The sequence below is a fragment of the Jaculus jaculus genome, chromosome 11 (assembly GCF_020740685.1).
Source record: "Jaculus jaculus isolate mJacJac1 chromosome 11, mJacJac1.mat.Y.cur, whole genome shotgun sequence".
NCBI classification, from domain to species: Eukaryota; Metazoa; Chordata; class Mammalia; order Rodentia; family Dipodidae; genus Jaculus; species Jaculus jaculus.
The window spans coordinates 48,246,612-48,272,848 of record NC_059112.1 but is presented as its reverse complement, the minus strand read 5'-3'; the positions used below and the strand labels follow the sequence as shown (position 1 = coordinate 48,272,848).

Here is a 26,237-nt window from a genome sequence, read left to right as displayed (position 1 = left end):
AAAAGTATTATCTACCTTGATCAAGTAGGCTTCATCCCAGGGAAAATCTGTCAACTTAATGTACCACATAAATAAGCTTAAATACAAAAACTACATTATCATTTTGATAGATGCAGAAAAGGCCTTTGACAAAGTACAACATCACTTCATGATCAAAACATTGAAGAAAATCGGCATGGTTGGATTATATCTCAACATAATAAAGGCCACATATAAAGCTCCTAAAGCCCAAATAATACTTAACATAAAGAGACTGAAGGAATTCTCATTGAACAAGACAATTCTCAGGAACAAGACAGGGGTGTTCACTCTCACCTCTGCTCTTCAATATAGTATTCAATAAGATGGGATAAAGAAATAAAAGGAATACAAGTTGGAAAGGAAGAAGTTAAGTTAGTTCTATTCACAGACAACATGATTCTATACCTAAGAGACCCAAGAGCCTCCATCACAGAACTCTTAAGGGTGATTAACTCCTTCAGAAAAGTAGCAGGATACAAAATCAATGCACAAAAATCAATAGTCTTTCTTTATGCAAATGACAAAGATACAGAGGAAGAAACAACTGACATTGTCCCATTTTCAATAGCAACAACAACAGAAATATAAAATACCTTGGAATAATATTAACCAAGGAGGTAAAAGATCTATTCAATGAATACACTCAAAAAAGAATTTGAGGAGGATTTGAGAAAATGAAAGACCTTTGATGCTCCTGGAAAGACAGAATTAACATTATGAAAATAGCAATCCTAATAATGCAATATACACATTTAATGCAATAACAATCAATTTCCCAACATTGTTCCTTATACAGATAGAAAAATGATCTCAAAATTCAGATGGAAAAGCAAAAGGCCTGGGATATCAAAGCATAATTTCAGCAAAAGAAACACCTCTGGAGGCATCACCATACCTGATCTAAAGCTATATTACAAAGCCATAGTAATTAAAACAACAGCATGGTACTGGCATAAAAATAGGAGTATAGGCCAATGGAAAGAACTGTGGACCCAGAATTTGAGTCAAGTAACTGCAGCTACTTGATACTTAACAATGGCTCTAACACTATAGGCTGGAAAAAGACAGCATCTTCAACAAATGGTGCTAGACAAACTGGATAACCATATGCAGGAAATTGAAACTTGGTCCACACATCTCACCATGCACAACAATTAAGTCCAAGTCAAGGACCTCAATATAAGACCAGAAACTGGGGTACTACTGGAAGCAAAAATAAGAAGAACTTTCTATGATATAGGTATGGGAAAAGACTTCTTGACCAAAATTCCAGTAGCTCAGGATCTTAAAGAATCACTCAACACATGGGATCACATGCAGCTGAAAAGTTTCTTTACAGACAAACATACAATAAGCAGAGTCAATCTGGGGGAAAATATTTGCTGAATATCCAATTGACAGAGGCCTAATTTCTAGAATCTACAAAGAACTCAAAAACCTAAACAATAAAAAGTCAAACGACCCACTCACAAAATGGGGCAAAGATCTGGACAGGCAGTTCTCAGAGGAAGAAATACAAATGGCAAATACTTAAGAAAACGTTCATCACCCCAAATCATCAGGGAGATGCAAATTAAAACAACTATGATATTCCATGTTACCCCAGTAAGGATAGAAAACATAAAATATCAAATGATGGCTGGAGAGATGGCTTAGTGGTTAATTGCTTGCCTGTGAAGCCTAATGACCCCAGTTCAAGGCTCAATTCCCCAGGACCCACGTTAGCCAGATGCACTAGGGGGCACACACATCTGGATTTGTTTGCAGTGCACCCATTCTCTCTCTCTCCCTCTTTCTCTGTATGTTGCCCTCAAATAAATAAATAAAAATAAAAAATATTTGTAAAATATCAAATGAAAATTAATGCTGGCAAGGATGTAGAGAAATAGGAACCCTCATCCACTCTTGGTGGGAATGTAACATGGTACAACCACTTTGGAAAGCAATATGGAGACTCCTAAAAAAGTTGACTGTAGAGTTATCAATAGACCCAGTTATTCCCTTACTGGGCATTTATCCTAAAAGCTCCACACTTCAGTTCAGAGAGATTTGTTCAACCATGTTTATAGCTGCTCAACTTGTAATAGCTAAGAGCTAGAGTCAACCCAGATGTCCATCACTAGAAGAATGAATAACTAAGATGTGGTATATCTACACAATGGAATTCTACACAGCAGTAAGGAAAAACAAAACAATGAAATTTGAAGAAAAATGGTCAAACCTGGAACAGATTTCAGTGAACTCACCCAATCACAGAAAGAAATAAGCTCCGCATAGCCTCACTCATCTACGACTCCTAACCTGAATCTACCTGAGATGCCAGTATACCTAGCAAGCATCTTGAGGACCAGACAATAGGGTGGGTGGGGAGGGAGGGAAGGGAAAGGTGGGGGGGGGATACAAAACTGGACCCAAATGGCAAAGGTACCATAAAAATCTACATCCTAAAAGACAGACTAAATGGTTTAACTTTCACCAGGCCCTTAGAGGGAACACCTGAATCACAAGGCCCTGGAGAGGGTACGATGAAGATTGACCTGAATCTTCTCCTATTTCTGTTTCTTTCCCTCTCTCTCTCTCACTCTCTCTCTCTCCCTCTTCTCTCTCTGTCTCTTTTTTATTACTTATCTTTTTCTTCCTTCTTGGGCACTGAACTGTAACTCCCAGTACCAGCATGTGGCCACCATCCACAATGAGCTCTTTTTTTTTAATTTTTTATTTGAGAGTGACAGTCACAGAGAGAAAGACAGATAGAGGGAGAGAGAGAAAATGGGCGTGCCAGGGCTTCCAGCCTCTGCAAACGAACTCCAGATGTGTGCGCCCCCTTGTGCATCTGGGGACCATAGGCTTCACAGGCGAGCGCTTAACCACTAAGCCATCTCTCCAGCCCCACAATGAGCTCTTGATCAGAGAGATCTACAAGATTTCCCAAAAGAAGACAGATTTCTGTCAAAGTACTTGATAATCCACCAAAGGTTAGTGGTAAGACCCTACTGCTGAAGACACCATATGCTGTTGGCAATGAACATGGACTAACATGGCTGGAAGCTGGAAGAGAGTCAGTCCCCAGACAGTTAGCTTGTCTAGTGCCAGTGACTGGGGGAAAATGACCAATATATGTCCAAGCAACTTGAGGTCTAAACTACTCAGCAGCAAATAACCTGACATGATGCTCACACAAGTGCAGTCATGGCACACAGCCATGGTGGGAAACCAACTGCTCTTGATTTGGCTAGCTGATCTGCTCAGCGGAATGGATCCCAATGCTGGAGCTGGAGCTGGGAATCAAGTTGGAGCTATATCTAAAATGAACCCACTCTCTATTATCAAGCTCCCACTAATCATGGGCTACAAGAGGGCCTATACCTATTAAATTATCTCTGAAGCACAAAGGTTACCCTATTTATCTGGCACAAACTTCACTCTCTGTTGGAGAATTTGCTTCTCCTTTCTAGATGCATGAAGATTCTAAGGAGAGAACCAACCCATCACACCTCAAAAGGGCCCCAGCTGAAACTAAGAACAATTGGCGAAACAAGCAAGGGTGCTGTCTTCTTGGTGAACCAGGTACCAGCCCAAGAGTGAAGGAGATTGACACAGAGAACAATCAACTCCCACCAAATCAGATATCCAGAAACACAGAGGCTCTCAAGACCTCATCACTGAAGCAGACCTAAAAGGAACCCAACATGGCTCAGGGCAATTTGCAGAAGAAGGGTTGGTAAGAATGTCAGAGCCACAGTTGGGTCATGATACATAGAGACATTGACTCTTACCCATAACTGATGGCTAGCCCCACAATGCATGACCCATATTCCCCAATGAGGAGGGGCCCTATGGAGGAGGGAAGATACGGAGGAGGCTAGCGATGGTACCAACTTGAATGTATACACTGAGTACAAAAATAATTAAAAATAGATTATTTTCTAGACTTCCTGAGAAGGCCGGAGATTATGAAACAGCTAGCAGTCATGAGTCCTCTCAGTGTACATACATCCCACTGCCATTTCCTCGGATAACTGTTGGATAAGATGATCCTGAAGTAGTTTGTCGTGACAAGGGAGGAAAATGCAAGGAAACTGTCAATGACTACCAGGTCTATGTCAAAGGGATTCGGGAGTTCATGATGAGGAGCAATCCCCCTAGTAAAAGACTGGTTGATTTGTACATGAAAATGAAAAATGGCAAGGAATGGAATACATTACACAAGTTTAAACCTGTAGTCACAAGTTAAACGTCTCCAGTGAAAGGTGTCATTTTTAACCTGTAGGGGATGTTACAGAACCAATTCATTGTTTTGAAAGCATATAATCAAAGAAATAGGGTCAAAAATTTATATTTTTGCTTTTTAAACCTGACCTATACTTCAGTTCACCAAATAGTTCATGAGCAGAAGTTTCTCTTCATAAAAATATTTTAGCCATGACAGAGGTTAGGAAATAATTATTTTCCCACCTCCATTAATGGTTTTTAATGATTGGTAACAACACACCACACACACACACACACACGCACCCCACTGATGAAAGTTCACAATTCCTATGAAGTTTTCTTGCCAAAAATTTGAAACTAAATATAATCAATATAGATATATCTACCAATTTGTAGTAAATAAAGGTGGCATAATAATGCATTATAGAGCATCACAATGTGGAATGACTAAAATCTAGCCTGTCAGAAAGCCTACCAAATACCCAGTTTCTTAAGAAAAAAAAATCATGGGTGCTTGTTTGCATATGTGTGTGTGTGCTCAAACTATGGATTAAAAGAAAACTAAGGACATGCATGATCCCAGTTCTCTGTCAGCAGTGAGGAAGCTTAGGGTAGTAGAACTCATGTGTCCATTGGCTTAGGCTCTTAGAAACTAGAGTGAGTGCCCTTAGGAATCCCAGTAGGATGTTGCTAGCCAGAAGGGACAAATACATTTTTGCCTCCAGGAGAAAAGGGATACTAGAGTGGTGGGAGCAATTGACACAAAAAACAGGTGCAGCTGGGGAGCCAGTACAGCATCCTCAGCCTCAGGGATGTAAGGTATTTTTCTCCTTGAGGCAACCCTGAAGCAATAGATGAGCTAAGCATGCTGCCTATTAGACAAGGGGAGGAAGCTCTGGGGAAACCTACAAAGTGATCTATCTAACTAGTGATAAATCAGGAGCCAGAACCAAGTCTTCTGTTGTTGTGCTGGACTGAACTGTGTTCCCACCCCATCATTCACATTTGTATGTGGTAGCCCTAACCTTCAATGTGACCGAATTTAGAAATAGGGCAGTAGGGAGGTAATTAGTTTAAATTAAGCCATAATGGTGAGGTTCAAATAGGATGACTGGTATAGGGAGAGGAAAACACCCTAGGATTCTTTCTTTATCTATGTGTGCAGAGGAAAGGTCACATGAAAAGACACTGCAAGTGAGAAGAAAAGTCCTCACCAGAATCAGCCCTGCTACACATGGATCTGGAACCTTCAGTTTTCAAATGGTGAAAAACAAACTGCTGTGCAAGCTATGCAGTCTGTGGAGTTCTGTTCCAGCAGCCCATACAGACCAGTCAGACTAGGACACGTAGCACTCTGCACCACGCCCTCCCAGTCCTGGCCCAGCACTCTACTGACATGCAGGCCACCAATGACCAACTACTCTAATGACTAACCCACCTTGCCACCTTGTTCTACCAGTCAACATTCCTCCTCGTGAAAGGTTCTCTCTTGGTTCCTGAAGTGCCAGCTTCCCCTCTGTCTCTGCTTTTCTGGAAGCTTTGTCATGGCTATCAATCCTCAAGGGTGGCAATCTCTTCTCTATAGGTTCTTCCTAGTAAAGTATTCAAGAGACATAATTCCAACAGGATCTTGGGTAGTCTCTTTCACACTGAAGAAGGCATAGACTAAATGTGAACTAAATATTTGCTGAATGCATGAGTAGATGGGCAAATCAACCATGCTCTGTGAGCTAATGGCTTCTGAAACTAAACCTCTGAGATGAAGACCTATTGCATCAGTCAGGGACTGTCCATAACATTGCCATGCAATAAGCTTCCCTCCAAACAATGGCCTACAGTAAGAAGCATGTATTCTCACCTAGGTTAACAGTGGTTGGGTTGAGTGCATACAAATGCATCTGTTCTAAGTATCCAGTTTCAAGTTTTTGGACTGAGGCTGGGGACAGGTCTGTTCTGTCAGAGCCAAGCTGTAGCACATTGGGCATGCTTTTCTAGCAATCTGCAAATGGCATATCCTCATTCAAGGCCTCTAACTGTGTTCACACTCTCTAATGCTCCATAAACCAAAATAAGTCTCAAAGAAAAGTCCATAGCCAGTGGGCTGAGAAGGCAATTTCTGCTCATGAGATTGGTGAGGGTATCTGCTAATCATCGAAACCAACACAGCTATACATCAAATTGCCTATAAGCTAGCTACCTGCTTGAACACCTTACAAATTCCATAAATTCTGTGGTGATTGCTAAGAATCTGGCACTCTGCCAATTCCCTCCTTTCCTGTAGCTGGGTCTTTTTGTCTGTATCCTGCCAGTAGATGACGTTGCTGAATTTTGACAGAGCACTGGTTTTCAAGTGCCTACTTCCTTGATTTTGGGCCACTTTGCCTTCTAGAAGCCCTTACTACCATATGAAGCCAGACAGCTCTCCCACTATAGACCCGTGATCTACTTACTCCCAGATTGTGTCTATACTTTTTGTGTAGTATATCTGTGGTGACTCTAAATTCTTTCTCAGCTCTCATTCTGTTCAGTGTGATCCCCCCGCCTGTCAACCTCAACCACCAAGGCTTCTCCATGCTCCCTGCTTTGGCTTGCTTAAGTGGAGGTGAGCAGAGTAGCACTGATAGCCTACACTGAAACTACGACTCTATTGGCCTTTCCTAGAGATAGTACTTCATGGGTTTGGTGATGAGCTATTGGAATTGACATTAGGACCCACTAAAGGAGAGAGCAAAGTCAGTGAATGAGTTACTGATTGGCTTTGCTCTCCTATGACCTGGTTTAGATTACACTCAGAGTGCATACACACACTTAGACACAGCCTATACTTGGTTCTAATCTCTCCTTTCATATTTATTTAGGCTGTCTCCAGATAATTTGATAGTCTTCCCCAGAACAAATGGGCCTGGCTCCAGGGGTCTGAGGACAGGAATAGCAAGTCTGGATGAATGCGCTTGGCGGCATGATGAGAAAAAGCTTTGCAAGATGAATGTTGGCAGTATTACTGGCTCTTGCCTGCTATATTAATTTCTCCCTTAAAAGAAAGCTGACCCAATTTTTCCAGCTCAGAGCCCTAATGGACTCTTACTCAGAGGCCATCCTTCTCCTACATAAAGAGCTGCATTGTATTTAATGATAAGCCTTTGAATGGATTTTGCTATTTCTGGATCTCTGGGAAAATGCCATTAATGAGCTTTCAAGTGTAAGGAATAGCAGATGCTGGGGAGAGGGGGTCATTGTTTTTCAAGGGCACACTTCCCTGAAAAGAAAATGAACAAACCCAGAAACAGGTTCTTTTTCATTCCCTTGTAGCTGCCTTGGCTTTACCTAAATTCTGATCTAGATAAACTAAGATTTTCAAATGTGGCTGTGTCATGCTCTCATCTCCTCTTGCACTAGCACCTACTGTGTGCTATCACTTACAAATGTTGTTATCCTAATTATAGTAAAGTCATCATCAGAGTGTAAACCTGGACCAACACATGGGTATAAACTAAGAAGGTTAGCATTCTCCAAGCCTGTGTTTGGTTAATGCCTATTTAAGAGACGAATTAGAACAAGGAGAAAGATGGGGGACCACTGCTTAATGGTGAGTTTAATCTGTTTAGTTCTGGCCCCAAAGCTGCATATTTATAGGGAAAACAAAAGTGTGTGGTTAATTAGAAGTGTCCTCCTTCATAGAATAGTTAACTGATCATTATTTATTACTTCAAATTATACTGCTAACCCAGAATGGCTCACTGAAGCATGTGTTTGCTTGTTGTAGAGGAGCTTTCTTGTTTGTGTATCTCTTGTCATTTCCAGTGATGTTCTAGACCCAATAATGCCTTAGGATCTCTTATAAATTGTATAGATTAGAAATATGCTGATACATCCAATTTCAACCTGGCTCTTATGGTACCCTCTATGTCTTAACATCAATGAAGGTGCTAAAGATATATTTAGAAAAGTCCTTGCCTCTAGAGGTTTGGCAGTTCAAAGTAGTCCAATTCATGCAATTGAATATTATTTAGATCATGCAAGAAGGCCAAACAAAAAAAAAATCAAGCTTTTAATCATCCCAAAGGCGATTTGGTCAAACCATAGTCTGAATCTTGCTTAAAGGATGAATGCTCAAGCTTCACTCCTGTCTGACTGAATGAGGAATACTGCAGGAGGAGCCTAGACATCTGTGCTTAACACAAATGCAACTGAGAAGCTCTGACCCTAAATAACCTTTAATAAACACACAACTTCTGCTACTAGGCAGGTTAAGACCAGGGCCAAGCAAGAAGCCAAAGGACAACTTCAGTGGATTTAGGTTTAGGCTATAGGTCACAATCACAGTGAAGTTTTTTAAATGTTTCATTGCCTGACTCTTACCAAAATATTTTAATTCACTGATCTGAATTTGTGTTTAAAAAAATAGCAAGTACTCCCTGGATTATCCTGATGATTATCAGGGAACTTCAATGGGGTTCTGAGAAAGAAAAGGCCTTTGGTGCTGTTGAAAAGATATGACAAAGAGTGAGTGCCCTCATTACTGTGGCTGCCATTTCAAAAACTCACACTTGCTGGTTTAAAGTAACAGAACTTTATTCTCTCACAATTCTACAGGACAGAAGTCCAAATGCTTCAAAAGCATAAGTGACTGTAGGGTTTATGCCCTTCTGAGGCTCATAGGGACAATTTGTTCTTTGCCTCCTCCAGTTTCTGGTGACTCCAGGCATCCTCTGATCTGTGTCTCCATTGCCATAATCCTGCTTCTATCTACTCATAGCCTCTTCCTTTTTCTTGTTTTCTCCTGTGTTGCACAAATATACCTGTTATAAGGACATTTATTAACAGGCTTAGGGTCTACCCAAGTTTGTCTTTACTCAGTACACAATTACACCTATAAAGACCTTTTTTTAAAAAAAATCATCATGTTTCTTTTTATAAGATTAAAATTTAATTTAATTTTTATTTGAGAGAGGAGGAGGGGTGGAGAATGGGCACGCCTGAGTCTCTAGCTGCTGCAAATGAATTCCAGATGCATGTGCCACCATTTTCTTTTTCTGAAGAAAAAGCTTTTCTGAAGAAAAGTATTTATAGGGTTGGAGAGATGGCTTAGCAGTTAAGGTGCTTGCCTGCAAAGACAAAGGACCCAGGTTTGAATCTCTAGGACCCACATAAGCCAGATGCGTAAGGTGGCACATGTGTCTGGAGTTTGTTTGCAGTGGATGGAGGCCCTGGCGCACCCATTTTCTCTCTCTCCCTCTTTCTCTCTATCTTTCTATCCTCTCGCAAATAAATGAGCATCTTTTGGGAGGTTATGTTTTGGTCTTCTAGAGCTACTATCAAGAGAAGAGAGTAGCATATACACAATCAGCATAAAGGAAGAAAAAATCTAAATGATCTTGTGGGCTTGAAGTTTTGCAAACACTTCAAGGGGCAAAGCCATCAGAATTCAACATGTGGGGGAAATAACATTTTAGAAAAACTTTCTTTTTTTAACTTTATTTTTATTTATTTATTTGAGAGAGAGAGAAAGGCACAGAGAGGGAGAGAGAGCATAGGTGCACCAGGGCCTCCAGCCAGTGCAAACAAACTCCAGATGCATGTTCCCCCTTGTATATCTGGCTTACGTGGGTCCCTGGGGAATCAAAATGTGGTCCTTTGGCTTTGCAAGCAAATGCCTTAACCGCTGAGCCATCTCTCCAGCCCTAGAAAAACTTTCTTAGTACTCTTGTATCTTGGGAGTCCAGGGACAGCACTAATCTTGACAATGGCATCAGCAATTAGAAGTAGGTCTTTCTATTTGTCTTGAAAGGCTTACAACTAAGATCAAAAACACTGTCTAAGAAGAGCAGAGTCAATGTCTTGTCCTGCTGCCACATTTTTTCTACTGGGTCCCTGAACTGTGAGGGAGACACTTGTTTTTCCAGGACCTTGAGCCACCTTGGATAATTTTCCAGGTATATCTTCTATCTCTGGAGGCTCAGAATATAGGAAGTAAATTCAGAATGGGCATGAAGTAGTCAGGATGTAGACCAACATACACTGTGGTTATGTCAATGTATAATTATGCTACTGTCTCTGTAACTATAGAGCATGGCTATTGTGGTACTGTTCTGATGTTTGGAGTGTGGGAGAAGAAAGCTATACTACAGGGCTTTAAAAAACAAGATTTGCAATGAGCAAATCAGGACCTCAGTACATTTTGAATTGTTTGTAACTTGTCACTGAATATTCCTCTCTTGAGGCTGTTCTCTTCCAATCTTCCTGACCATCCCATGAACCTCCTATAACATACATGAGCTCTCTGCTGCAGGGACTGACATAGGAGAGGATCTGGCACATGTGCAGGGATAAGGTCAAAGGAGGGGCCTCCATCCTACTGGTTATAATAATGCTAAGCTGGAATCAATGAAAACAGCTGACAAGGGACTATCTCAAGGAAACTTCCTGATCATTCAGGTTGTTCAAAGTTTTCCTAGTTCTCCCTTAATGGCATATAAACATTGTAATTTGTGTTTGTATACAAACAACAGCAGATCTTTTACAAGGCCTCATTTAGTCACCACACAGAAAAAATTGATGTTCTTCATCCTTTATGTTTACACAGCTGTGTTTGTTATTGTAATTATGCTGTTTAAGGCCATTTTACATCAATTACATATGCATGTGAAGATAAAGTCCTTGTTCCTATGAAAACTGGGTTGAATGCCCTGGAAAGCCTCAATAAAGCCACATTGCTATCAACAAAACAAACAGCAAAACAAAACAACAACAACAAAAAAACTGGCATCAAATTAGGTGTCACAAAGAAGTAAAAAAAAAAAAATAGCAAACAGGTTTGCGTGGGTTAGAAGAGTTCTGAGCTCAGCTTGTTTTGCATGTCTTGGGTTCTCATTCTTCATTTGAAACACAAGATCAGAAAAAGTACAATTGTTTAATGGGCAGGTGACCTTAGATTTGAAGGCCTTAAGGAAGGCTGCAGTGGCAGAAGGGATAACACTGAGAGGTGGATAGAAGCTGCTTCAAGTGATCATAGTAAAAAATTTCTTAGAGGTAAACAAATTTCATTGCAAGTGGAAGTGAACAAATTTCATTGCAAGTGGAAGTGAACAAATTTCATTGCAAGTGAAACTAGAGTCTCACCCTTAAGAAAGTCATTAGTGAGTTTTAAATGAAATAGTGACATATGCTTGTTTATATTTAAAAGATAATTCTTGCCACACTATGAGGGGGCAAGAGTGGACTTCAAGGTCAGCTAGAAGAGCACTGCAGGAGTTGGGTGTCAGAAGTGAAGGCTTAAACTAGGATAGAGATAAAAATGAAAACTGGAGGTAAATTGATTTTTTTTTTCATGGAGCTAAGTCATCAGGATTTTATTCAGAATTAGATTTAGGATTGGGGATTTTGAAGTAGGGTCTGACTCTAGACCAGGCTCATGAAACCCTTAACTACTCCCTGACATATATCTATGTATTGGGGCATATGTATAGGAGTAGAATTACTGGATAACATGATAGCTTTATGTTTAACCATCTAAGGAACTGGCAAGGCTATTTCCCAAAGTGTCTGTATTATTTTATATTCCCACCAGTAGTAGATTAGAGTTTTAAAGTTTTGATCACTGGCTACTGCCGTGTTAAGAAAAGATTGGAGAAAGGCTTATGGGAGTGGGGGGGGGTGTGGAAAACCTAGAATGGTTATACAAAGTAGAGGCATCTTAATAAGATTCAAGGACAGTCAACATCTGCAAGTCTGATCTGCCTGTTTCATGATATGATGCAAAGGTGAGTGACAGTTAAATGTCTTAACACCATGGATTATAACATTAAATTGTAAGGTTCCAACAGAGAGGGCTTGATGAAATAGATCTGACATTTTAAAATCTAGAGTCCTAAAACAAACTGGTACAACTGCTAAAACATCTGTCCCCAAACAAGTTCTTGCAAGCAGGAAGATATTTTCAGAGAAGCAGAGGTAGTTGGTTGGTGCAATAAAATTTCCATTCCTGGGACTGGGGAGATGGCTCAGTGACTAAAAGCACTTTCTTAAAAAGCCTGATGACCCAGGATTCAATTCCCTGTTACCCACATAAACCTGATGCACAGATGCCTGTATGTGGAATTCATTTGCTGTGACAGAAGGCCCTGGTGTGCCCATTCATATTATGTGTGTGTGTCTAAAATAAATAAATAAATATTTTTTTAAACTACAAAAATCTTCCATTCATATATGCCATGAAAACATGGGGATCAAGTGGCATACTGTTAATGAGGTTGCCCTTGGCAAAAGGATATACTCCCATTGGTTCATGGCCCTGTCTGGACTCTAAGCCAGAGGGAAGGTTAACTTTGTTTGTGTTCCAAGTGACTATTACTGTGTGACAACTGGGAAGCTGTGCTCACCTTCACTGGACATCCAGTTCATGATTGTAAGTGGAAAGTGAAACATCTGCAGGTCTGATCTGCCTGGCACTGGGTTGTAAGGGATGCTTCACTTACATTCTATATGTCAAGGTGCTTCATATGAAATCACCAGGACAGAATCCAGTTAAGGATCAGCATTGCATTTAGTTATCAAGTATGTAACTGGCAGTGTGTGTGTGTGTGTATGTATTAGCAGGGAATGAATCCAGGGACTTGTGCATGATGCCAAGAAAGTGCTCTCCTACAACGCTATATGCCCAGCTTTTCTAAATTTTAATTTGAGACAAGGTCTGTTAAGTTGCCCAGACAATTCACTGTTGGCTCAGGCAGGCCTTGAAGTTGTAATCTTTGTTCCTCAGTCCCTTCTAGCAGCTGAGGTTACAGGTGTGTGTGTGTGTGTGTATGTCTCCAACAACTAGCAATGTGGTATGTTTTTAAAAGATTTCCAGAGCCGGGCGTGGTGGTGGATGCCTTTAATCCCAGCACTCGGGAGGCAGAGGTAGGAGGATCACGTGAGTTCGAGGCCACCCTGAGACTCCATAGCGAATCCCAGGTCAGCCTGGGCTAGAGTGAGACCCTACCTTGAAAAAAAAAAAAAAGATTTCCAGGAAATATTTATGTGTATCTTGGATTTTAAATCTCTTGATTATTTACTTGTTAGACTAACATATTGCCTACCAATTGTACAATATTACAAATAAGATTATGGATGTTATCTTAACTATAATATCTTGGGAACTGGTATTACAAAAGAAATCTTAACCAAATTCATGAGAAGAAATTCTTATTGAATTTAACAAATTTACTAAGAATATATTACTATATGAATTGCTAGTGAAACATATGAATAAGGAAAAGTATTTACCATATAACTAAAATGGATAAATTAATTTTTATTTAAAAAGAGGTTCCCCAAAAGATTTTCTTAGCGTAAATGTGACTTAAAAGACAACAAGAAGATGGAATTCCAGTCATAACCACACTTCAGCTCCTTGGATAACACCAGGCAAGAGCTATGGGATTCCATGGTTAGCAGGTCCTAGCAGACCTCCAGTGGGAGAGTGTGGAAGAGCACAGTAGGGAACCTACTGATTCCCATGCTCTCATGTAGCCCACTAGACCCCCAGACTCCTCAAGCAGCTGTCCCAGCCATGGTGTGGCAGACCAGGTTCACTCCTTCACTACCTGAGGTTTCTGTGGATCCAGGACAGGATAAAAAATACTTCAGACCAAAAGTAATCAAAAAAGACAAAGAAGACCACTTCTTACTCATCAAGGGAATGATCCAACAAAAGGATATAATAATCACCAATCTTTATGCACCAAACACAGGTGTACCACAATTCACAAAACAAAACCTACTTGACAGCAAAACAGAAATAAACATCAACACCATCACAGTTGAGGACTTCAATATTCCACTATCATCAATAGACAAATCATCCAAACAGAAAATCAACAGGGAAGTAAGAGAGCTTAACAATACCATAGATCAATTAGACCTAATGGACATCTACCCAAATCTACAGAATTCTACCCCAAATCTACAAAATACACATTCTTCTCAGCAGCCCATGAAGCCTTCCCCAAAATAGATCATATACTGGGCCATAAAACCTGCCTCCATATATTTAAGAACATTGACATGATTTCCTGCATGATATCAGACCACAATGCTGTAAAGCTAGAAATGAACAAGAGATGCACCAGGAACTCCATCAGCTTCTGGAGACTGAACAACACATTTTAAACAATAAATGGGTTGTGGATGAAACAAAAAAGGAAATTGTAAAATTTCTAGAATTGAATGACAATGAGAATACATCATACCAAAACATACAGGACACAATGAAAGCAATCCTTTGGGGAAAATTCATAGCACTAAATGCCTTCATAATAAAGACAGAGAGATCCCAAATAAATAACCTAACTATCCATCTAAAGGTATTGGAAAAACAAGAAGAATCCACTCAAAAAGCTACAGATAGAAAGAACTAATATCAGAACAGAAACTAATGAATTGAAAACTCAGAAAATTAATAAAACAAAGAGCTGGGTCTTTGAAAATATAAAGAAGATTGATAATCCCCTGGCCAGTTTGATCAAGCAAAAAAAGAGAGATGCTTCAAATTAACAAAGTTAAAAGTGAGAAAGGATAGATAACAAGAGACAATAGTGAAATTGGAAGAATCTTCAGGACTTATTTCAAAAATCGCTACTCCACAAAACTGGGTAATATGGAAGAAATGGATAAATTGCTAGACATATACTACCGACCACAACTAAACTCAGAGCAGATTAATCTCCTAAACTAACCTATCATCCCCACTGAGAATGAAAAGATAATAAAGAAACCTCCTAAAAAAAAAATAGTCCAGGATCAGATGGTTTCTCAGCCAAATTAAATCAAATCTGTATGGAAAAACTGAAACCATTTTTTCTCGAACTGTTCCACGTAAGTGGAGAACAAGGAAAGCTCCCAGACTCCTTTTATGAAGCTGGTGTCACCCTAATACCAAAACCAGACAGAGATACAACAAGAAAAGACACCTATAGGCCTATATCCCTGATGAGCTCAGATGCAAAGATCCTGAACATAATCCTCACAAACCACATTCATCAACACATAAAAAGCATTATCAACCTTGATCACATAGGCTTTATCCCAGGAACACAGGGTTGGTTCAAGACACAGAAATCTATCAATGTAATACACCACATAAATAAATTTAATCACAAAAACACATGATCATTTCAATGGATGCAGAAAAGGCCTTTGGCAAAATACAATATCATTTCATGATCAAAATTTGATAAGAATAGGAATGGATGGTTTATATCTTAACATAATAAAGACTATATATAAAGCACCTAAAGCCCAAGTAATACTTAATGGGAAAGACTCAAGGAACTCCCATTGAGATCAGGAACAAAACAGGGGTGCCCACTCTCACCTCTGCTCTTCAGCATAGTCCTAGAATTCCTCACCCAAGCAATAAGACAGGAGAAAGAAATAAAAGGGATACAAATTGGAAAGGAAGAAGTCAAGTTATACCTATTTGCAGATGACATGATCCCATACATCCATCTCAAAACTCCTAAAAGTGATTAATTCCTTCATCAAAGTAGCAGGACACAAAATTGACCCACAAAAATCAGTAGCCTTTCTAAACGTAAAGCACAAAGAAACGGAGAAAGAACTTAGTGACACTCCCATTTTCAATAGCAACAACAACAACAAAAATACCTTGGAATAATACTAACCAGGATGTGAAAGACCTATATAATGAAAACATAAAAATAGTCAAGAAAGATATCTAAGCATATTCTCAGCAAAAGAAACACCTCTGGAGGCATCATCATACCTGTTCTAAAGCTAAATCACAAAGCTATAGTAACAAAACAGCACAGTACTGGCATAAAAACAGGAATATAGACCAATAAAACAGAATCAAGGATCCAGACTTTAGAACTACAGCTACTTGATCTTCAACAAAGGACTAATAATGCAGACAGGAGAAAAGATAGCATCTTCAACAAATGGTCCTGGACAAACTGGATAACCATATGCAGGAACATGAAACTAGACCCACTCATCTTACCATGCACAAAATCAAGTCCAAATGGATCAACAACCTCAATATAAGACCTAAAACTCTTCTTCTACTGGAAAAAAAAAAAGTTTTTTTTATTAATTAATTAATTTATTTGACAGAGAAAGAGAGAGAGAGAGAGACAGAGTGGGTGCACCAGGGCCTCCATCCACTGCAAATGAACTCCAGACACATGTACCCTCTTGTGCATCTGGCTAATGTGGGTCCTGGAGAATCAAATCTGGGTCCTTTGGCTTTGCAGGCAAATGCCTTAACCACTAAGCCATCCCTCCAGCCCCTGAAGAGTTTTTTTTTCCCCCCACAGGCAAATATACCATAAGTAGAGTCAATAGATTACTCACAGAATGGGAGAAAAATTTTGCCGGTATACAACTGACAGAGGACTAATTTCTAGAATCTACACAGAACTCAAAAACCTAAACAAGAGCCATGCCTTTAATCCCAGCACTCAGGAGGCAGAGCTAGGAGGATCGCCGCGAGTTTGAGGCCTCCCTGAGACTCCATAGTGAATTTCATGTCAACATGGGCTAGAGTGAGACCCTGCCTCGAACCCCCCCCCCCAAGAAAAAAACAACTAAACAAGGGCTGGAGAGATGGCTTAGCAGTTAAGGCACTTGTCTGGGAAGCCAAAGGACCCAGGTTTGATTCCTCAGTACCCACATAAGCCAGATGCACAAGGGGCACACATGTCTGCAGGTCATTTGCAGTCGCTGGAGGCCCTGGTGTGCCCATTTTCTCTGTACCTATCTCTCTTCTCTCTACCTCTGTCTCTCTCTGCTTGCAAATAAATAAAATAAAGATAAAATGTGGCTTCTGCTACTGAATGAGAAATGTGTTTTTATTTAAAGAAAAAGACTAAACAAAAAAATTAAACAACCCACTCACAGAGTGAAGCAGACAACTAAATAGGGAGTTCTCAGAAGAAGAAATCCAAATGGCAAACACACACTTAAGAAAATGTTCAACATTCCTAACCATAAGGGAAATGCAAATTAAAACAACTATGAGATTCTACCTTACCCCTGTAAGAAGAGCAAACATTTAAAAATCAACTGAAAAGAAATGTTGGCGAGGATGTCGAAAAATAGCAAATCTCTTTCCCTGCTGGTGGCAATGTCAGCTGGTACAACCACTGTGGAAAGCAATATGCAAACTCCTTAAAAGGTTGACTATAGAGTTACCAACAGATCCAGTTATTCCCTTGCTGGACATTTACCTTAAAAGCTCCATGCCTTAGTTCAGAGATAGTTGCTCAATCATGTTTATAGCTGCTCAATTCATAATAGCTAAGAACTAGAATCAACCCAGGTGCCCATCATTGGATGAATGGATAACCAAGTGTGGTCTATCTACGTGATGGAATTCTACTCAGCAGTTAGAAAAAAAATGACACAATAAAATTTGTAGAAAAATGGTTGAACTTGGAACAGATCATACTCAGCAAACTCACACAATCACAGAAAGACAATCATTGTATGGTCTCACTCATTTGAGGTTCCTAACCTGGATCAGCCGAAGATGCTGACACCCTAATAGGTATCACAAGGCCTAGACAATATGGAGGATAGGGCTTGAGGGAAGAGTAAGGTAGAACACAAAACTGAACCCAGATGGAACTGGTACCCTAGAATCCTATATCCTGGAAGACAGAGTAAAATGTTTAACCTTCAACAGGACCTTATGGGTAGCACCTAAGTCAAAGGGCCTTGAAGAGGATGAGAAGAAGCCTAACCTTAAATTTCTCCTATTTCTTTTTCTTTTTTATTTCTATTTTCTTGCCTTTTATTCTTGCTTTTCCCTTGGTGCTGGTCTACATCTCCCAGTACCAGGATGAGGCTTACTCCCAAAATGAGCTGTTGACCAAAGAGACCTACAAGGTTTCCCAAAACAAGACAGACTTCTGTCAAAGCACCTGATTACCCACCAGAGGTCAATGGCAAGACCCTACTGCTGAAGACACCATATGCTTTTGGTACAGAAAACAGAGAGACCTGGCTGGAATCTAGAAGAGCTCCAGTCTCCAGACAGTTAGCCCATCTAGTACTAGAAGGTGCTACATGAGCTACTGTGGGAAAGTGGCCAAATTCTGTCCAAGCAACTTGAGGTCTGAGCTACTCAGAAGCAAACAACCTGACATAATGCTCACTTAAGTGCAATAATCGCACATAGCCATGGTGGGTAATCAACTACTCTTGGATTGATTAACAGATCCACTCAGTGGAATGGAACCTATATCTGAAACTGAGAAACAAGTCAAAACCACATCCAGATAATGAGTTGGCATTCCAATATCAAGCTCCCACTAATCTTGGGCTACAAGAGGATCTACACCCACTAAATTCTCTCTAAATTCATAATGTTTATCACATTTAACCTGTGCTGAATTCACTCTCCGTTGGAGAATCTGCTTCTCTTTTGCAGAGAGAAACAGGACCTAAGGAGATAAATGACCCATCGCACTTCACCAGGGCCCCAGCTGAAACCATAGAGGAATTGTGAAAATGAACAAGACTGCTACTTTCTTGGTGAATCTGATATCAGTACAAGGGTGAAAGGAGACAGACACTGAGGACACTCAACACTTACCAAACCAGAGATACAGAGGCCCCTAAGAGCCCATTACTGAAGTAGACTTAAAATACACCTAACATGACTCGGAATTTCACAGAAGAGGGGCCAGAAACATTGTTAAAGCCACAAGTTGGGACACTATGCACAGAGACATTGCCTCTTTCCCATAACTGATGGCTGCCCACAATGCATGACCCACAGTCCACATGGGGATAACTTGCATCCTCAACAAGGACGGTCACTTAGGAAGGGAGACAGGGATGAGAGAAAGTATGTACAAACATGTGCTGTTGACCTACCAAGTATGTCCATAACTAACTAGAAAACAAAACAAAACAAAACAAAAAAACAAAAACAAGAAGTAACCCGTCATAGTGGTGCATGCTTTTAATCCTAGAACTCTGAGGTCTTGGCTAGCCTGAAACTATATAGTGAATTTCAGGTCAGCCTGGGCTACAGCAAGATCCTACCTTGAAAAAACTAAAAAGAAAAAGGCAAGAAGAATCCAGGGCTGGAGAGACAGCTCAGTGGTTCACTGTGCATTCTTACAGAGCCTTAATCTGGGTTCAATTCTCCAGGACCCATATAAAGCCAGACATATGTGGCACATTCACCTGTGATTCCAATATCAACCAGCTAGTTTGACATTCATTTGCAGTCTGGCAGTTCACTTGGCAAGAGAATCTGTGAAAAGACAGTGAGCACAGACACCTTTAAGTTGCCCCCTGACCCCTACACATGCACCATGGCATGTATGCCATGCATGCATATAAATAAATCTTTAAAAATATAAGAATACAACTTTTACTTTATTTATTAATTTTTGAAGTAGGGCTTCACTCTAGCCCAGATTGACCTGGATTTCACTATGTAGTCTCAAAGTGGCCTCTAACTCCTAGAAATCCTCTGCCTCCCAAGTGCTGGGATTAAAAGCATGCACCACCTCGCCCAGCTGAGAACACAATTTTTAGAGATAAAGACATTTCAGGAAAGGAAACATCAAGAGGAAAAATAGAGCGGTGAATGTGTATTTATAACAGCCAAAATATGGAATCAACCTAGTTGTCCTTTGGCGGATGAGTGGACAAAGAACATGGGTTATCTATACCCAATGAAATATTATCTGGTCATAAAAGGAATAAAATCCTGTCCTCTCTAGTATCATCAGTTGAACTGGAAGATACTATATTAATGGAAAAGTCAGGCACAGAAAGGTAAATACTGCATTTTCTCACTTGAATGTGGCAGCTAAAATAGTTGGTTTCAGTAAGTTGAAGAATAAAGCTGTAGTTACCAGAGGCTGACAAGAGCGAGGGGAAAAAGAAAGATTGTTACTGGGTACAGGGTTGAAGTTGAATACTAGAATGATGTTTTATAGAAGAACAGGGTAACTGTGGTTGTCAACAGTTAGTTGCATGTTTCAAAATAGCTATAAAAATTGTTTTGTGGGCTTTTTTTGGGGGGGGGTAGTGTCTTGTTGTAGGCCAGGCTGACCTGGAATTCACTATGCAGTCTCAGGCTAACCTTCAACTCATGGTGATCCTCATATCTCTGCCTCTCAAGTGCTGGGATTAAAGTCGTGCACTATCACATGTGGCCAGGAAAGATTTTGAATAGCTTTACTACAAAGAAATGGCAAATGGTTGAGGTGATGGACCTAACATTTGTCCTTATTTGATCATTATGTATTAATGTAGAAGAATACCATACTGTACACAAATATGTACAAATTTATGTATAAGTTAAAAGAGTTAAAAAGTAAAGAGAGGGAGATAAGTGCAAAGTTAAAACTGGAAGGATCTGCACTTGGCTGTCATTGAGAACTAGGTGGAGATATACTCAAAGACTTTGCTGAAAAAGCAGACAGGAGAATGTAATTTAGTACAAACACTTCTGGAAATAATTTGTCAGCTTTTTAAAATGTTGAACATAGAGCTAGAGAGATGGTTTAGTGGTTAAGGCGCTTGCCTGTGAAGCCTAAGGACCCAGGTTCAATTCCTCAGTACCCACGTAAGCCAGATGCACAAGAGGGCACATGCATCTGGAGTTTGTTTGCAGTGGCTGGAGGCCCTGGCATGCCCATTCTCTTATCTATCTATCTGTCTTTCTCTCAAATACAAATAAAAGATAAAATGTTGAACATAAATTTAGCATACAAACAAGCAATTCCATTCTTGGATCTGCATCTAAGATTACACAAATATTTACATGTGAGTATAATGTTCACAGTAGTATTCTTTATAACAGCTGAAATATCTTATCACTGATGCATGGACAGTCAGAATTTGGTATAGCTGTATAAGAGATAAGTACATGAATAGTAAAAAGGAGTTAATTAATGATATGTGCACAACATGGAAGATCCTCAAAGAAAAAGGTTGAAAAGGACCAATTATTGTATGATTACATTTACATGAAATTCCCAGAAAAGACAAATCTAAATAAGCAGAGAACAAATGAAAGCGTGTGTAGGACTGGGGGTATGGATAGGAGCTATCTATAGATGGGCAGAGGGGATGGATTTGTTTTAAAACTGGAATACTATTATGGCTCAATGACCAGAAGTCTACTTAAAATTGTTGAGCTGTGGCTGGAGAGATGGCTTAGTGGTTAAGGTACTTGCCTGCAAAACCCAAGGACCTAGGCTCAATTCTCCAGGTCCCACGTAAGCCAGATGTACATGGTAACACATGTATTTGGAGTCATTTGCAGTTGCTAGAGGTCCTGGAGTACCCATTCCCTCTCTCTCTCTAATAAATAAATAAAAATAAAACTTTTTTTAAAAATGATGAAGTGTACCCTTAAAAAGGTGAATTTTATGATATGTAAGTTGTAGCTTTATAAATTTTCAAAAAAAATCAAAAAATATTAATTAAATCAGATAGAAAGGAAATAAAATCAGTAACCTAAGAAATGAAGATTAACTTATTAAATTCCAAAACTTAACAGATGTGGGAACCTCAATCAGGCACATGATTTACAGCTCTGGCAAGGTGAAAGATAAGATTAAGGAATTCCCCAGGGTGCAATACAACTTAAAGTATTTTTTTAATTTATTTACTTTTTTGTTCTCTATTTTTATTCACATTTTCCATGATTATAAAATGTATCCCATGGTAATACCCTCCCTCCCACACACTTTCTCCTTTGAAATTCCATTTAAAGAGATGGATAGGGATGCTCTCTGACTCTCTCAATGGTAGTTCTAGAAAAGACAATGAGGCAATGGCAAAGCAATCATAATTGGAAAGAAAATCACTGTTGATTTTACAAAATTAAAGAAAGCCCATGTGTTTCAATAGAAAATACTTTCATACTTTTGTAGAAGATAAACTGACATTGTGATAGTTCTAGTGAAACCGATAAACATCAAAAACAAATAACAAGAATCTGAAAGCAGGAAGGAAAAATTAGATTACTACCAGGTTGGCACTAGCTTGGTATCAGAGGACAATAGAGGACTATTGTCAGTGTGCTATGGGAAAGTAACTGTGTATTAAAATGTTATCCCCAAATAAATTATCATACAAAAATAGGAGCAAATTAAAGATATTTTCAAATATACAAAATTCCCAAACATGACCCTCTACAGAAAAAGCAAGTAAAGGATGGACTTCAATCAACAGAAAACTGAATGACTATCAACATCTGCTGGATGTGGTGGTGCACACCTTTAATCCCAGCACTCGGGAGGCAGAGGTAGGAGGATCACTGTGAGTTCCAGGCTTTCTTGAGACTACACAGCAAAAAAAAAAAAAAAAAAAAAAAAAGGCTGGAGAGATGGCTTAACAGTTAAGGTAAGATATTTACCTGTGAAGTCAAAGGACCAAGGTTCAATTCCCCAGGATCCACATAAGCCAGAAGTACAAGGTGGCACATGCATCTGGAGTTCGTTAATAGCAGTAAAGGCCCTGGCATGCCCATTCTTTCTCTCAAAAAAAAAAATATTTAAAATTTCTTAATTCAACATCTTGGATTAAAAAATATCAGTAGAGGGCTGGAGAAGATGACTTAGTGGTTAAGGCATTTGCCTGCAAATACAAAGGACCCTGGTTTGATTCCCCAGGACCCACCACATAAGCCAGATGCACAAGGAGGCCCATGCGTGTGGAGTTTGTTTGCAGTGGCTGGAGGCTCTGATGCACTCATTATCTCTCTCTCACTCTTTACCTCTTCCTCTTTCTCTCAAATAAATGAGTAAATAAAATGTACTTTTAAAAAATCAGTAGAGAAACTGATACAGTTGTTAGTAAATTTAATTAATGTATATGGAGTATATGGTGTGGTGTGGTATGGCATAGTGTTGTTTGTATGTGTGTGCAATTGAGTTTATGTGCATGGGTGTGGAGGTCAGAGGATGATATTGGTGTCTTCCTTATTTGATCCCCACCTTAATTTTGGAGACAGGGTCCCTCACTGAACCCAGGGATCACTAATTAGGCTGACTAGATAGCTAGTGGGCTCTGGGTATTCTTTGTCTCTGCCTCCCAGTGCTGGGATTATAGGCACTTGTCACCATGCCTGACTTTTGTGTTCATGCTGGTACCCCAAACTCAGGGCCTAGTGCTTATGCAGCAAGCCCATTTACCCAGCCTTCTATTAACTTTTTACTATAAAAACTCTTTGTAAATTGAAAAGTACAAACAAATTTCTAGTCAGCAGTGACAGGAAGGGTAAAGTTCATCTGTAGAAAAACCCAATTAGATGATAAAGAAAATGAGAAAATATCACAGTTAAGATTCTACGTTAAAACGTTAAAGACAGTTCTGAGAATAATAAAGACTAGAGCTCTCAAAAACAGTAGAGGGCTGGAGAGATGGCTTAGCACTTAAGGCACATGCCTGTGAAGTGTAGGGACCCTGGTTCGATTCTCCAGGTTCCACGTAAGCCAGAAGCACTTGGTGGTGCATGTGTCTGGAGTTTGTTTACAGTGGCTAGAGGCCCTGGTGCACCCATTCTCTCTCTCTCTCTCTCTCTCTCCTTCTCTCTGTATCTAACAAATTAAATAATTTTTTTAAAAATTAGTGTAATGTAGATTATCAATCCCAGAGAAAGGAGAGAGAGAGGGGAGGGAGGGGGAGAGAGAGAGAATGGAAAATACAAAATACCATAGAAAAAAATTAGTCATCACATGGATTAAAATCACCAATCAGAGAAACCTCCATGGAAGATTTAGATATGCAGATATAGAAAGTACATGCCATAACAAATAGTAACCAGAAGAAAAGTGGTTTATTAATACTAGATGTGACAAGAATCAGCCATGATTTGGACTGGAGAATAATACTTTGAGAAACACTGCCTAGTATGAGCCAGGGGTCACTGTTTGCTTTCCATACTGCTGTATCTTTGGTGTTGGCACATACTAGGTATGCCATCGTTGTTAATGCATGGAATGGCTCCCTATTACATTGAAATGATCTGTTTGTGTGTTTGGCCTACCACAACAGCATGGGTTGTTTCTAGATTTTCTTTCACCAACATTCAGCATAGTGTCTGACACAGTACAAATTCACACAATTCAAGGATGATTTCCTTCATAACACCCTCTTCTAACTGTCCCTGCCCTGTCATATGTAGCAACTGATAGAATGGAGTCTTTTTATTTTCTCTCCCTATTTTAAGCCTTGTTCCTCCACCCCCACTATTTTGCAATTTTGAAGACAGGAAAAAATGCTTTATATTATAAGTGCCTTTCCAGGTACTTAAATGAATCAGACTTTGACAGGTGTCACTAGATGGGTGTAAGTTACATCCACAGTTATACATGCCAAGTCTTCTAAGGGGTTATCTCCATCCACCTTTGCAGCCTTTGACAAAAGAGACCACTATTTGGAGACAGTCTCATGTGCAAAGCATGTGAAGAAGTTAATGGGAAGGGTGAGAAAAAGCAGCCAGTTCAGTGCCAAGACTGTGTTTTATTCCTTCTGGCAAAACAGTGAAGTGAGATGCATGGGAGCCTGAAAAAAACAGTAGGTGTGGGAAGTGAGAAGCTCAGAACCTTCCTATGGCAGGTGTTAGGTGTATGGTGTTCCGAATTTGAGACCAAAAGGAAACTCCAGCTAACAGCTAATTTACGCAAACCCTTTAGTAAAGAAAGACAGGAGGGATGTTGCTCTTTACTCCTGAAGCCAGGAGAGAACCGGATGAGGAGGAACTCCTAACTGGGAGGTGCAGAGGGCTGGCTGCATCTTCTTGACATAGTGTTCATAGGTTCAACCGGGACGCTGGGGAAAAGTAGGGAGATGGGCTGGCTGATCTCCCAAGGTCCTTTCTTCTCCTATAATTGTACCCTAAATCGAGCTCTTTTCCTTTTATGCGCCTACACACACCTACAACCAGTCTGATAGTAAATACCTTGGGCTGCCTTCCAGGTTTAATACAGTGCCACACAAGGCTGCTGGCACTCACCAAATGACTCAAATATTTGTTGAGTGAAGAAATGAATTGTGTTTAAATAGAGCTCACATGACCCCCTCCCCAGCTGCAAAGTATGGCATTGAGTGAAATCGCAATATTCCAGCTAAGATCACTTGGGTAGAGCTGGAGAGGACACACACACACACACACACACACACACACACAAACACACACACACACACACCACGACCCACACTCCAACCTTGGGAAGAGCACAGCCCACTTGCTCAGCAAGGATCCTGTCTGCTGCTTCAAGGGTGGTGGCTGCAGAAGGTCACGCCACGCAGACTGGGAACAGCCTCCCTCGGCCTCCGAGACAAAGTTTGTCGGGATTCATCCTGGGTCTCTGCGGCCCGGGCCCTACTCTGAGAGCCCTGGCTGTAGCACCCCGCCTTACCTTGGTGAGCTGCGCGATTTTCTTGCACATTTTCACGTGCATCTCAGGATCACAGTCCGTTCTGCAGCCCGCGCCGCTGCGGGCATCGGCTTGGGAGCTCGGGCAGGTCGCGTTCGGGTGCATTTTTCTGTTGAGGGCAGATGCCATCTCTCCCTGCGTCCAGCAATCCAAGGCTCTCTCCTGCGTTCTCCCTGCCCACAGTGTGCACGTGCCTCGGAGCGCGCGCGGGCGGGTGGCTTTCTGGGCAGAGGTGACACTGCAGTGCTGCCTGCACAGCCGCGTGCTTCCAGCTTCCCCGAGCTTGCCTGCCTCCAGGGCCCAGTCGCTATCCCCCTTCCGCGGCCGCGCTCGTCCTACGGCCCGCCCGCGACTCGCGGGCACCCGCACCCCGCAGCGAGGCGCGGGCGCACAGGATCGCGACCCGAGGACTCTCCGGCCACCGTGCGGTTTCGCCTTCCAGGAAGGCAGCTCCTGTAGGCCTTGCGGGATAGCACTTTCTTGGACTAGCGGGTGGCAAGCAGTTCCGGATTCCGTGGAGGGGGACCTGGCCCAGGGTGGGAAGCCCAGCGAAGGAGGAAGCTGCAGGGCTCCTCAGGGGTGAAA

General features: G+C 40.7%; 1 protein-coding gene across 2 annotated transcripts in view; it reads right to left on the bottom strand.

Moving 5' to 3' along the window:
- Fam184b (family with sequence similarity 184 member B) overlaps positions 1–25,983 on the bottom strand; it is a 163,052-nt gene extending 137,069 nt beyond the window's left edge. For both annotated transcript variants that reach the window (XM_045161804.1, XM_045161806.1), the window contains exon 1: positions 25,635–25,983. In XM_045161804.1, the coding sequence (XP_045017739.1) occupies positions 25,635–25,781 (147 nt within the window). In that variant the 5' untranslated portion in view covers positions 25,782–25,983. The remainder of the gene's footprint in view (positions 1–25,634) is intronic.
- Between the last annotated feature and the right edge of the window lie 254 nt (positions 25,984–26,237).